Below are 14,594 nucleotides of genomic sequence, written 5' to 3'. Positions count from 1 at the left end.
TTCTTGTGTATATCCATTTAGTAACCAAGCCCTATGTGTGACCTTACTTAACCGTTTCAATACCGTGCAATTTTACACCTTCCTGCCCAGGCCAGTTTTCAGGTTTCAGCGCTCTCACACTTTGAATGACAATTGCGCGGTCATACAACATTGTACCCAAACTAAAATTTGATCATTTTCTTCACACAACTAGAGCTTTCTTTTGGTGGTATTTAATCACCGCTGGGGTTTTTATTTTTTGCTAAATTAACAAAAAAAGACCAAAAATTTTGAAAAAAAAACACATTTTTCTTTGTTTCTGTTATAAAAGTTTACAAATAAATAATTGTTCTTCATAAATTTAGGCCGAGATGTATTCTGCTACATGTCTTGGTGAAAATAACCCAAATTAGGATGTATTTTTTAGTTTGTAGGAAAGTTATAGAGTTCACAAACTATGGTATAGATCTGAATATTGATCAATCGTGAAGTACTGACAGCCAATCTAATATCTTGAGGTCCAAGAATGTCAGAACAGTACAGATATCCCCCAAATGACCCCTTTTTGCAGAGTAGACAGTCCGACGTACTTCATAAGAGGCATGGCGAGTTTTTTGAAGTTGTATTTTTTTGTCATAATTTTTCAGAAAATGAAAAAATTAAAAAAATAATTTTCACTATTTTTTTTTTTACATACTGTCACCAGTGCAGTACAGCATCATCATATAACTGGCATGGCGGTGAACAGCGACACTGACTGGTGACAGTATGAAAAAAATATATATATATATTTTTTTTTATTTTTTTTATTTTTTTATTATATTTAATTTTTTATTACATTTTTTTTTATTTTTTTTAAGATTTTTTTTCATATTTTACTATGACCAAAATAGTACAATGTTACCATTTTTTTTTTTTGTGCTTAGCTGTGATTTGGTCACAGCTAATCACATGACATGTGCATGTGATTAGCTGTGACCATTCACAGCTAGGCACTAGTATACAATGGATGGCATCATGAATGAAGCCATCCATTGTATACAACTGTCATGTGACCTGCTGTGATTGGTCACAGCAGGTCACATGGTACCAGCAACGGGAGCCGGTACTCGGATCTGTCATCGGCCGTGTCCGAGGTGCACGGGCGGTGACAGATCGCACTGCTGCGTCGCTCTGCAACCGCGCATGTGCGGGAGCACGCCAAATGGCGTGCACCCGGAAAGCTGCAGCGCTTTTCAAGCCGCCAAACGGCCATTGGCCGGGCGGCTAATGGTTAAAGAACAACTCTGGGAAAGGCCAAAAAAAATCATCTGTTAGTACACCTCCCTACACAAAACACTAGACAGTTAATACAATTTTAAAAATCCTTACCAATTAGCAGAAAAGTCTAATTGAATTTTCATGACCTCATCTCTGTAATTCAAAAGATACCAGCATCTGCTCTGCAAAGGAGGAGGTGTTACAAAAGGGATTACATCATATCCTCTCCTCTCTCTCTGCAGTAAACGGAAACTACAGTTCCCATCCATCACAAGGAATTTTAGGGAATGTGAGCAGGTACATTAGGCCTGTACATGTTGACTGTGTTTAAGAGTCTTGATCCACCCCCCACTGCAAGTGGGGCTGAATTACATCACTGCTTTCTGGAGAAAGAACTACAGAGGGGATGTGCTAAGACCAGTGGCTGGGGGAACAGGAGGCATAGCAGCCACTGGTCTTACAAACAGGAAACCAAAGAGAATTAACGGTTTGATTTGAAAATGAATAGGCTATATCAGAGCAACTACTGAGTGAACCAGAAAATGGATGACATATTCAGTGAAAGTAGGAAATCAGCAACAAGGATATGTCAAGAAGTTATATAATATATTGAAATGGTATAGCTTGGGGCAGAGTATCAAAATGCACCATGTTTCAACACTAAACACTGTTTGCAATTAGCCCTATTGAAATACTTTTTTTTAAAGTAATTTCATATGGCTTGCACAGAAAATGCAACAAAATGAATGACACAACATCCAATATGAAGAAGCTTCAATCTGGAAAGACCTAAACAGTTGGCATACACAATCAGTGGAAATCATATTACAAAATATTCTGTACCTACATAGCCACTGTTTTTTTGGCATATACAGTTAATTTAATAGTTGAACAATTCCTTTACATCAGGAACTTGAAACATCTATAAATATAGATGCAACTGCTGGATGAATATTCAGTAATTTGCTTTAACCCTCAAGGAAAAAAAATCTAACTTCTCAGGTAAAATATCTTGTAGTCAGTTATTATCTTCTTCCAGTAAATAAAGAAGTCTCAGAAGTCATGTACTGAGTGGATTTTATTCCCACCCCAAATTATTTTGTGTCACTGTTGTCTTTCCAGAACCTTTCTATATGGTTACCATGCCAACTACCAAGAATTCTGCAAATGGGAGAACATTTTGTTTCAGAAGTCTTTTCTTTCCTGAAGGATTAATTCTGTAAAGTTAATTTAATTTGGATAATAAGCATCATCCCTTTGAGAGATGCTGTCAGGTACACTTCAGCTCAAGATGATCAATCCATATTTTGGAATAAACCCAGTATACTGCCTTGCTGTACATTAAACTAGGAGGAGAACGCTTTCCAATACATTATTCTCACATCTGATGCATCTATGCAGAAGTTTTAAAATGGAAAATCTTGTTGATTTTCATGGTTTAACACAGTCAGTAGTATTACATGCTGTGCTTCAACTGCCTTAACATCTGAGGCACTACATCTACCCATCTATCAAAACTATACATAAGAGAATTTGAATTCTACAATAAAATTATTCAGCTAATTATTGCGATTGTAAGGAAGCAACAGGAACTATTGGAAAACAAGCAAAGAACTGTGCAGTCCAACAAAAAGGTTTTCTGATAAAGTTAATTTGGAATATGCTTATAGTTCAGCTTGTACACTTTAACATAGAAAAAATCCAGACAGTCCTATAGACCATTTCAGCAAGTATCTAAAGAATGTCAAGCAGCAGGGAGACATTTAGAAAGCAGATTTACAAAATATGAATTTAAAAATGAAGTCATTTTTAGAACTGAGGTATGTGTGGCTGATCACAGCTCTAGTTTTAAGGCTAAATTCACACTATAACGGACAGCTGCCAGAGCGCTTTACCAACCGAGCACTGTCCATTGCCAGCTGTGGTAGGGGGCAATGTGGTGCGCGATTCACCTTTTTTTTTTCTTCTATTAACTGTACAAATTGTACACTTCATTCATGGTGCTGTACAGTGTACGTTCTATACAGTGTGCTGATAAAATGGATCTGCTCAAGTATCCTCCCATTTTATCCTAATCTTCTATATAAGTTTGCTCTCTGCACAGTTGCTTTAGCTCTGAGGAAGGGAGTACATCTCCCCAAACGCGTTAGCACACCTTGCTGTTAGAATACTGGTTGCTCGGTCTGACACATTGGTTCCAAGCTTGTTATGAATCTTGGTTTGTGAGTATGCATTTTTTTTAAATAAACTCCTTTTTATCACGGTAATGCACGAGGAGAGTGTGCCCCTTCTTTGCTTTTTTCCAATAAAATGCAGCATGCCTGCATTTTATTGCAACACGCTGCAGTGCTGCTTTAGGCTGTGTTGCAGTGAGAATGGGACACATAGGAGACCATTGTTTCCTGTGTGTCCTTGTGGTGACAAACATTTTAAAATGCAGTAAAATGTCTGTCACTGCACACTGTGTGAATTAGCCCTAAAACATCTCTGCACACAACTGGATGAAGGCTAGTTTCACCCCACTTCACAATTCAGAAAACCATACTTTTTTGTTCCTTGTTTGGTAAATCATGAGTTGGTGAGACAGAGATCAGTGTACACAACACTTTAAGGTCTTGGGAATATTTCCATGGAGACTAGTAGGTGAAAAAGAATTATGTGTCCAAACTGCTTCCTTCACTAAAATAAACATATTTCTAAACCACTGTATCTAGGTAATTTTTTAGGGCAGATTCCTTGCCAAAAAAAGCCAAACCATTTGCTGATGTTATTATCGTTTTAAATACTCTTTTCAGGCCTGTAACTCTAACTCAAATAATAAGGTTTACAAAGTTAGCCAAATATATTTGCAATGAACCAGAACCTTTTGTAACCTGTCAATCATATGTTTTTTTCATCATATGTTAGGAGATCACTGCTTTTTGTATTCTAAGTACTACTTTTTGAAAACTGCTAGTATTGTGTCACTGTTTCTTGATGTGTATGAATACCATAATCAGAGGCCTATGATAACCAAACTAATATAGTATTCTGTCAATTGTATTCTAAACATTTTAAAACTATTTTTTTAATAATCTGTATAAAGCCTTTATTTTACATACATCAATATACATTTATAACATATACATTTATAACAGGGACATTTTTCCAAACCCAACACTGCCTATGTGCTTTCTGGTGGACCTAGACTTAAATTGGACCTATACTTAAAAAAAATTAACACTTTTCTATATAATAGGATTTGCACAGTTTAATATGACAAAGCAATCAATAAAGTATTAAAAAAATACCTTTAGCATATAATTCCCAATTAGGGAAATCAAGACTTTTACATCATTAGGCACATCCTGCCTCACTGGATTACATTAATAGTGCCATCTAAGACTGGGTCTAGGAAAAGGAGGATCTGCCTAACTAGCACGAACATCCATTAATGTGGAGTCTTCTTCATAGCCACACATCACTGAGGAATGGATGAAAAAGTGGCTCTACGAGGGAGCGGCTGCAGAATGTGTTGCACAATTCACATATGGCATGTCTCACAAAAGGATACAGTTGCTAACTTTGGGTTCCCTTTAATGATGCTGCCTCTGCTAGCAGAGTGGTCTGGAGAGTGTAACCTTTTGTGATCATTCAATACGTGTTGCTGAATGTGATTGGATTAAAAAAAATCTAAAAACACACTGCCAATTCCCTTTATTATTTAGACATGTGGAAGTGATCATATTTATGTAAGTAATCCTACTAGAGTGCTCATAAAAACAAAAAACAAAACCTCACATCTTTGTGTGATCTGTAATTGTGTATGTATGTGGGGGTGGCCATTATGCTTATTTCAAACACAGGCTCATTGTCTAGTTGTGTCTTGGTGATCATCTTACTGCAAGTCTTCCACGCAGGCTCTGTCTGACTGAAAACAATATATTATCTGCAGTTTCTAATGATGTGGAATACCCACAAAGAAGCTCAGGGGCATGTTTTATTCACTTAATTAAAGAAATATGTATATTATTATTAATATAATGTATTGATACTATGTTCCCTATTGATTCATGGGAGGTGTAATTTTTTTAGTTACAGGTCTCATTTATGGCAACACAAGGGCGATACAAGGCAATTCTTTCTTTATCCAGTAAAGTGATTATGGTCCTGTGAAAAACATTTCCTTGTATATGAAAATAGAAGTGTTTACTGAAATAAGTTAACAGTTTCTGGGAAGGTGCCTTATTGATGTAAAGTAAAGGAAACCTCACCAACCTAATATCAAGTTTCTACCGAAATAAACTCTGTAGCATTGTTTCAGATTTACACAGCACCAGGTTGTTTGTCAGATTTCATATACAGTATAATTAAGGTTGTTTCTTTCACTCGTCATGTACACAATTATTATAAACATGAGGTGCTCTCACATTACTGCCTATGATGCTTCAAAATAGAAAGTTTTGGCTTACAGGATATCAAGCATGTTTGTATACCTGCTGGAATAGCGAATCGTATCTTCATGGTGATACTGATCATCAGCAAATAACGAGGAAGAGGATATAGTTGTTGCTAAGGAAGCAGCTTCAAACAAGGAAGGGGTGCTTGGCACAAGGTCAGGTCGATGCCTTGAATTTAATGCTGCAGAGAACAAAAAGGTATGAGAACACAAACATACGTTTGAAGTCATGATTACAGTACATGTGATTCAAAAAACATTCATACGCCTAAGTGTGACTGATCAGGCCGATTTTCAGAAATCAGGCTTTCATGAATTTCAGCTGATCCACAAGCATTAGTTTTTTCCTTAAGAATAGGAATGGAGAAACACCAGGCTGGTATATCAATAGCAGGATGGACTTAAAGTGATTTTAAAGACCTGGACTTATTCTTTTTAAAATAAACATGTCATATTATGTCATGTTTTGCACAGAGCAGCCCTGATCCTCCTCTTCTTAGGTTCTCCGCGGGTGCTTTTGGCCCATCCCCCCTGCTCGGGGCTCCCATAGCAAACCGCATTCTATGGGGGCACCGGTACATGCTCACTCCTGAGCTGATGTTCTGTGTGTTCATTCACACACAGATTGAGCTAGTTCCCGCCCATGCTCTCTCTTCATTGGCTCACTGGCTGCCAATGGCTCCAGCTGCTGTCTCAGACAATGAGGAAGGAGAGACCCTGGAGAGCCGAGGCTCCAGGGAACATCTCTGGATTGAGAGGGGACTAAGGAAAGTACTGGGGGGGGAGGGGGGTGCTGCTGCACACAGGTTTTTTACCTTTATGCATAAAATGCATGATGGTAAACAACCTTAAGTCTTTACAACCACTTTAAGAGTGCAGGAGTCTTCCAGGTCATGCGCCACTGGCCATCAAACAAACACTTCAATATTCTGCTCCCGAAGAAGTGTCAGAATTTGCAGAAATCCAGAATAATATTTAGGTAATGTTTTTTTTTTTTTAGGTATCATGTGGTGGGGAAAACCTTTAAAAAGGTGAAATACAGAGGATGATAAACAAAACAGCTACCCACAATTTATGTAGGCAATAAATGCTGGTAAAACTGCTGCGGTCATAGGCAGTCCACTGCCTGAGACTGAGTAAAGTCCATTGTTTTGCCTGCAGTTACTTCCTTATGTACAGCAATGTGTACAGACAAACAGTGATTCAGCTTAATCATATTGTCACAGGCATATTTTGCTTCGGTTTCCATTCTTGTACTGCAATAAATACTGTCGAAAGGTGCAGTCTGATAAACGCAATTCATTTCTCACTGTAAAGGTAACCTTGGAATATGAAGTACGGCACTCAATCCAGCAGCTTTTGGTTGTATTGGATGAACTACTGATATGTCTATGGATTACATGCAACACCTTGTGCTCTTATACTCTGGGGAATATATACAGTATATAAATAATACATTGCCCAAAAAAATTAAAGGAACACTTTGAAAACACATCATATCTCAATATTAGGCTGGATATCTCTACTGATATGGACTGGATAATGTGTTAGGAACGTAAAGATGCCCCATCGTTTGATGGAAATGAAAATTATCAACCTACAGAGGACTGAATTCAAGGACACTCCAAGAATCAAAGTAAAAACATTATGCAGCAGGAAAGTTCATTTTGCTGAAATTTCATTGCAGCAACTCAAAATGGTACTCAGTAGTTTGTATGGCCCCCACGTGCTTGTATGCATGCCTGACAACGTCGGGGCATGCTCTCAATGAGACGACAGATGGTGTCCTGGGGTATTTCCTCCCAGGTCTGGACCAGGGCATCACTGAGCTTCTGGACAGTCTGAGGTGCAACCTGGCGGCGTTGGATGGACTGAAACATGATATCCCAGAGGTGTTCTATTGGATTTAGGTCAGGCGAGTGTGGGGGCCAGTCAATGGTATCAATTCCTTCATCCTCCAGGAACTGCCTGCATACTCTTGCCACATGAGGCCGGGCATTGTCATGCACCAGGAGGAACCCAGGACCCAACAACAGCATAGCGTCTGACAATGGGTCCAAGGATTTCATCCCGATACCTAATGGTAGTCAGGGTGCCATTGTCTAGCCTGTAGAGGTCTGTGCATTCCTCCATGGATATGCCTCCCCAGACCATCACTGACCCACCCCCAAAACAGTGATGCTGAACGATGTTACAGGCAGCATAACGTTCTCCACAGCTTCTCCAGACCCTTTCACGTCTGTTACATGTGCACAGGGTGAACCTGCTCTCATCTGTCAAAAGCCCAGGGAACCAGTGGCGGACCTGCCAATTCGGGTGTTCAATGGCAAATGCCAATCGAGCTCTAGGGTGCCGGGCAGTGAGCACAGGGCCCACTAGAGGACATCGGGCCCTCAGTCCAGCCTCATGAAGACTGTTTCTGATTGTTTGGTCAGAGACATTCACACCAGTGGCCTGCTGGAGGTCATTTTGTAGGGCTCTGGCAGTGCTCATCCTGTTCCTCCTGGCACAAAGGAGAGGCTATTGGTCCTGCTGATGGGTTAAGGACCTTCTACGGCCCTGTCCAGCTCTCCTAGAGTAACTGCCTGTCTCGTGGAATCTTCTCCATGCTCTTGAGCCTGCGCTGGGAGACACAGCAAACCTTCTGGCAATGGCATGCATTGATGTGCCATCCTGAAGGAGTTGGACTGCCTGTTCAACCTCTGTAGGGTCCAAGTATCGCCACCATTAGTGACAGTGACTCTAGCCAAAATGCAAAACTAGTGAAAAACAGTCAGAAAAGATGAATAGGGAAAAAAATGTCATTGGCCTCTACCTGTAAAACCATTCCTGTTTTGGGGGGTCGATCATTGTTGCCCATCTAGTGCACCTGTAGTTAATTTCATTAACACCAAAGCAGCTGAAACTGATTAACAACCCCCTCTGCTACTTAATTGACCAGATCAATATCACAGGAGCTTAATTGACTTGATGCTATACTCTAAATAAAAAGTGTTCCTTTAATTTTTTTGAGCATTGTATATTGTCTCTTTGGATTTTAGTACTAGATCAATATAATGTCCTCAAAGTGAGGTTAGTGTTTATAATGTCTGCACACTTTCTATGTTTGAGTTCCATCTCATGTCTATGGCCAGGTTTACATAGATGTTAGCATAATGAACACACTGCAAACGTTTATTTGCTTTAGATTTCACTGACTTGCATGTTTCAGTGTTTCTTACCTTCTTCATCCAGACTGGTGAAGCTCTGACCCTCTGCTAATTTTATGTTTTTCTCTTCTGACCATTCTTGATTGCTGGGAGATAGTATCTCCTGCGATGAAGACTTCAAAGCCGGGATTGAATTGCACCGTCGTTTGGAAGGTGAAGACTTTAAAGCTGCAAAATTAGTGTAAATATGTGTCAATAAGCTGATGCTTTGCAACTAGATTCATACAGACATATCAGTTTGCCACTCAAAACAAAACAGAAGAAACAGACATGCTCCTATAGAAGTAGTAAATGAAACTAGTGGGGTGCGCTTTAACTACATAACAATGCTGCACACTGACAGCTGGCATTCTGCTGATTGAGGAGGTAGGTATTTGCTGTACTGACAGAATTGGGGTTCTTATACCCACACATGTTGCTTTGAGTTAGTGTGGATGGAGTACTCACGCAAAGATAGTTTGTCCTTTTAAGTATAAATTCTGGGTATTAATAACAGAGAAGTCTTTTGTTTCTATTCTGAGTTATAACATTGCTAAATTGGACGTTTAATGGCAATACATTAAGGAATCTGGGAACGCTTTTTTTCTGAATTGGATGAGATGTCCTAGGGGGATTATTTACACATGCTTGAAAAGACCTGCCTATAATTTGGAGGTCATGCAATCTGATGAGTGGACTTTTCAAAGATGAAGGGACCCACGTAGTACAGAGTGACACAGAAAGTCGATTGCAGGATTTTTTATATTTTACTTTTTTTTAGGGTGTTTGGACTTTTTTTTTTTTTTACTGAGGATTAACTTTTGGCATTGTTTGTTCATCACTGTGTTACAGTGATTTGTGTATATTTATAGGTTGATTGTTGTCTGCACTATTTAAATGATGTAGGAGTTTGGGGCTGGTCAGCATTGTCTGACATTTGCTGCTCACCATTGTGTGCTCCCATTTCTGCCCCTACATTGCTACAAAAGACTTAAAAACTTGGAGATGCTGCTTCTTTCCTCCCAACAGCTATACAACATTGGAAGTACACTTTTGCTATGGTTAAAAAACATTCAGCTGCAGAAACTATATACTAAAAATATGGTTGGGAGGGTGCAAACATGGAATCCAGCCACCCTGAGCCTGGAATTGGTTATGGTTGCTGCAACTCTAGCCTGCTTGTAAAATGGTCGGGATTCACGCAGAGTATTTGCTGGGGTGCAACTTTCTTTACCCATACAATGCAAAATAAGCTTTCTATGTACAATGTTAGCCCATACAAGAGGTAGATTTCCTAACTTTTAGAAGTGTGAGAATCACTGAGAGTCCCCTGTCTCTCAAGACCTCAGTATTTTATTAAAGTGGTCCTAAAGGCAGAATGCTTTTTACGTTAAATAATTCCCTGCATTAAGATAAAAAGTCTTCAGTGTGCTGCTCCCCACTCCACAGCCCCCTTTATACTTACCTGAGCCCTATCTCGATCCAGTGTTGTCTACGAGAGCAGAGGCTCTCTCTCTGCTCATTGGCTCAGGGAGACAGCAGTGGGATCCATTGGTTCCTGCTGCTGTCAATCACAGCCAGTGAGGAGTGAGCGGGGCAATGGATACACAGAGCTGGCTCGGCAGCAACCAGGCACAACTGACTCCATAGCAAGTGAACCTGAGAAGAAGAGGATCGTGGCTGCTCTGTGCAAACCATTGTACAGAGTAGGTAAGTATAACATGTTTGTTATTTTAATTAAAAAAGCGAGCATTTACAATCACCTTAAGGTGGAATATTGCTGGATCCAAGGTAGGGAAAGCTCAGTTTTTAGAAAACCTTTAGCAAATGAAAATTGGCATTCATTGTTACCAGCAATACAGTAGCCCCTATTCCCCAGCTAAAATGATTTTCTCATTTAGAGTCCACAGAGGCTGGGTCACATTAGAGGCTGTGCTATACATCTGGAACCAGAAATTGCTCTGTGGCTAACCAACAAAGTACCCGAAGGTCTAGGAAGTGCCACTGCCAGATGTCATTGCCTACAGCACACATTCCAGGCAGGTCCCAAGAGGGGTCTGAAAGGCTTCCAAGACAGCACAAAGGATTAGCTGATCCATTCAGCTGCAAATATAGTCCAGCTCAGCAGCAAGCAGATGATATCTTGATTGAAACAAAATAAAGAAAACAAAAAGGCAAGTAATAGGCTTAATAGAGAAAATACTTCCACCCTTGAAGGACACTAGAATAAAACAGCAGCAGTAGGAGGGGTTATACTTGGCTGGCAAGTAGCTTTTTTGTTTGACAGTGTCCAGGTAAGTGCTGCTCATGTAAATGAGTCTCAGCTCATACAGTCTGGCATACCTGCCAAATATTACTTTGAAAAATATAAAGTCATCTGTTTTAATACAATCAATTCAGAAAATTAAAAAAAAACAAAAAAAAAACTACTATTGTGCACAGGTAAATAATATATACATTTATATATATTGATGAAAACAAAAACTGTTTAGGTGGAGCAATCTTTCTTCCTGATCATGTGTGATATAGATATATCTGTAGCAAATCAATTTTCTTCCACAGCGTGCAGGCTTTATTGGGAAGAATAAAAGTCACTGGAAAAGGACTTGGTGTTGGTACAGTGCTTTCTGTACCTATATCAGTAACTGGTGATTAAGGTTTGCTATTCTAGTGGTGTGAAATGTTCAAGTGCAGACTAATTTAGTAATGTTATGGGAGCATATATTATCACATGCATGACTACAGTAATGATCCACCTCTGTTAATACATCTAAGGAGGGTTCTAGTTTTTATGAAATTATGTAACCCTCGCAATTTTCTAGTATTATCTTCTAGAAAAGTGATGATGTTGATGTGCCATACCTTGGACCTTTTTGAAGACCTTGGAATTCATAAACTTCAGAAACCTGCCTGCATAGAAACTTGGCCTGTGGACTGACACTGTGTCCTAGAAAGAAAGGAACAGGCATCTATGTTATAAAACAGTAAATCCAGCTAATGCAAATTCCTTTGATAAGCCCATGAGAACGCTTTTCCCCCAATGAAATTCTTGTGATAGCAAATCTTGTTATACAAGATTTTCCCTTGGCTCCCTCGGGAGAGTCTTAGAAAATAAATCCAGTGTACAGACTAACGGTAAAAAAAATGATTCTGTCAAGCAAGGAAAAAAAGCACAACGTCACATGCCCTGTTGTGACTTAGGGAAGAAACTATTGGATATGGCTAAATATAGTGTTAATAGGAACAGAGAGAGATAGAGATAGAGATAGAGATAGATACAGAAATATATTCACATGTTAAAAACAAACTTGTACATCTGAATAGAAGTAAAATGTTTAAGTCGTGAATTCAAGAATTAAAAAAAAACCAAACAAACATGGAAAACTTACCTTCTATGTGCAGTGGTTTTGCACAGAGCAGCCCAGTTCCTCCTCTTCTCAGGTCTCCCGCCAGCACTTCTGGTTCCTTCCCCCTGCTGAATGCCCCTTAGCAAGCTGCTTGCTATGGGGGCATTTATGCATGTTCAATCCTGAGCAGCACTCTCTGTGTCCATTGACACACAGAATGCAGAGCGACCTTGCTTTCTTCTCACAGACTATAATAGACCGCAGCAGAAGCCAATGGTTCCTGCTGCTGCCTCTCTGTCCAGTAAGGACTGAAAGAGCAGAGAGCTGCTGCTCTCATGCACAGCACTGGTTTGATATTGGTCTCAGGTAATATCAGGGGGCTGGGAGGAGATGCATACAGAAGGGTTTTTTTTACCTTAATGCTAAGAGTGCATTAAGGTAAAAAACCTTCTGTGTTTAGAACCACTTTAAGGCTAATGTGAAATTTACACACAGAGAGTGGCTCGGTAGCAAGCCTGCTCAAGTGCCCCCATAGCAAGAGGCTTGCTATTGGGGGGCATTCAGCAGGGGGAAAGACCCAGGGCCACTGGAAGAGGATCCAAAAAGAAGAGGATCAGGGCTGCTCTGCATAAAACCATTGCTCAGAGCAGGTAAGTATAACATGTTAATTATTTTTTTTTTAAGTCTTTCCTTTAGAAGCACTTTAACAGTAATTAGCAAACCCGGTCCTTTTTCATTTTGGAACTGAGTGATTCCAGTTGATTAATAACATTGACTTTCTAAAAATAAAGCCAAGGTCCCTCTTTAAGGAGTTACTGAAAACAAAGTAATCTAAACAGACTTTACTGCCGAAAGCATTATTGGCAAGATGACGTCTCACCTTGCAGAGTTCGATTTAATGAAGGTTATTACTCATGTGAGTACATAAAAGGAAAAGGCAGGCAGCTATTTACACTAAAGGAAACACAGGCAAAAGTTGGGGTTGTGTGATGATGAGGGAAGAAGGTAATGAAACATGCACAATGTTAACCTATGTCTTTGAAAGCTATATAAATAAAAATAAGCCACTGTCGACGTAACACAGAGAGTACTATCCACAAAACTACAAAATAATACATTCTATAAAGTGATCATGTTTTAAAGATTCATAATCACACAAGCTTAGTGTGCATGTTTATGCCATGCTCAGGCAACCTCTGGCACTGGCCTTATCTCTCTGAAATACAGTGGTAATCAAGGAAAATTGATTTTGGATGATCTATTGTTTCCTCAATGCACGCAGTGTCCCATTTACCTGAATGGATCATGGTAAGCTGGCAGGCATGCTCGTTGAACTGCTGTGGTCATTGCATGTGTACAACTCTGGCTGCAGCCTCTGCAGCTAAAGGGGGAGCAGTTAGGGGTGGAAAAATGCAGCTCAACTGCTTGGTTTTTCATCCCCCAATTTCACGTGTGAACGAGAATTTAGACTGGGGTACCTTGAGACTGAAAGTAATTTTACAGGGTGACTTGACTTAAAAAAGTTGAGAAACACTGACATAAGGTATAACACCCTCATTCTCCCCACTCCACCACTTTAATGTCAAACATGCATTGAGCTCTGTGACAAAGTCTGTTCCAACATTAGTACAGCATTTTACTGAAAATTCTATAACGCTTCACAAAGAGTTCTAAGCCATCTAAAAAAGCTTGATTATTAATAGCTTAAGGTAGCCAATAAAGGATATCACTTAAACCCCAAACTATCAAAACAATGTTACATAAATTAATCACAGTCATGGAAACTCAATAAACGACTGTTCAATACAATTTTACACATACACTGTACGACTAAGGGCCAGTTCACACTATAGAAATGCAGTCCAGATGCGTTCCTGCATTTGTGTTTTTGGCATGGTCTGCTGCATTTTTGATGTGTTGTGACGCGTTTTTGATGTGTTCCAGTTCAATTTTTCCCATCTCTTTTTATTCAATATAAATAGGGACATGTGAGTTTTTGATGTGTTTTAAAAAAAGTAGAACATGCTGCATTTTTCCTGCACAGAACTGTGCTGGAACGCGTTCCAGCACAGTTCTGTGCAGGAAAAATGCAGCATGTTCTACTTTTTTTTCTGCATCCAGAATGGACTGGAATTGTGAGCACACTAATGTGAACTATGACATTGACAACCATATAACCTACTTTCTGTGCGTTTTGGATGCAGAAAAAAAGCAAACTGAAACGCATGAAGTGTGAACTGGCCCTAAAAGTTTGTGGATAACGATTGTTTACAGAAAAACATCTGTACAAACTGATAAAACTTACCCCATCATAAACTAATGCTTTCCACGAATGTTCTAATTTCTTTATTAACCTGGAAACAGAATAATAAGATTAAAAAA

The 14,594-nt window shown here is 39.4% G+C and overlaps 1 protein-coding gene across 5 annotated transcripts in view; it reads right to left on the bottom strand.

The window, feature by feature from the left end:
- PIP5K1B (phosphatidylinositol-4-phosphate 5-kinase type 1 beta) overlaps positions 1 to 14,594 on the bottom strand; it is a 207,046-nt gene that overhangs the window by 28,521 nt on the left and 163,931 nt on the right. For all 5 annotated transcript variants that reach the window (XM_089691041.1, XM_089691042.1, XM_089691043.1 and 2 more), the window contains 4 exons: positions 14,518 to 14,566; positions 11,728 to 11,812; positions 8,899 to 9,054; positions 5,715 to 5,859 (listed from right to left, as the gene is read on the bottom strand). In XM_089691041.1, coding sequence (XP_089547167.1) covers positions 5,715 to 5,859; positions 8,899 to 9,054; positions 11,728 to 11,812; positions 14,518 to 14,566 — 435 coding nt within the window. The remainder of the gene's footprint in view (positions 1 to 5,714; positions 5,860 to 8,898; positions 9,055 to 11,727; positions 11,813 to 14,517; positions 14,567 to 14,594) is intronic.

Source organism: Staurois parvus, unplaced genomic scaffold, assembly GCF_062004578.1.
Source record: "Staurois parvus isolate SC_StPar_1 unplaced genomic scaffold, SC_StPar_1.0 ptg000549l, whole genome shotgun sequence".
In the NCBI taxonomy this organism is placed as follows: Eukaryota; Metazoa; Chordata; class Amphibia; order Anura; family Ranidae; genus Staurois; species Staurois parvus.
This window is presented reverse-complemented; position numbering and strand designations above follow the sequence as displayed.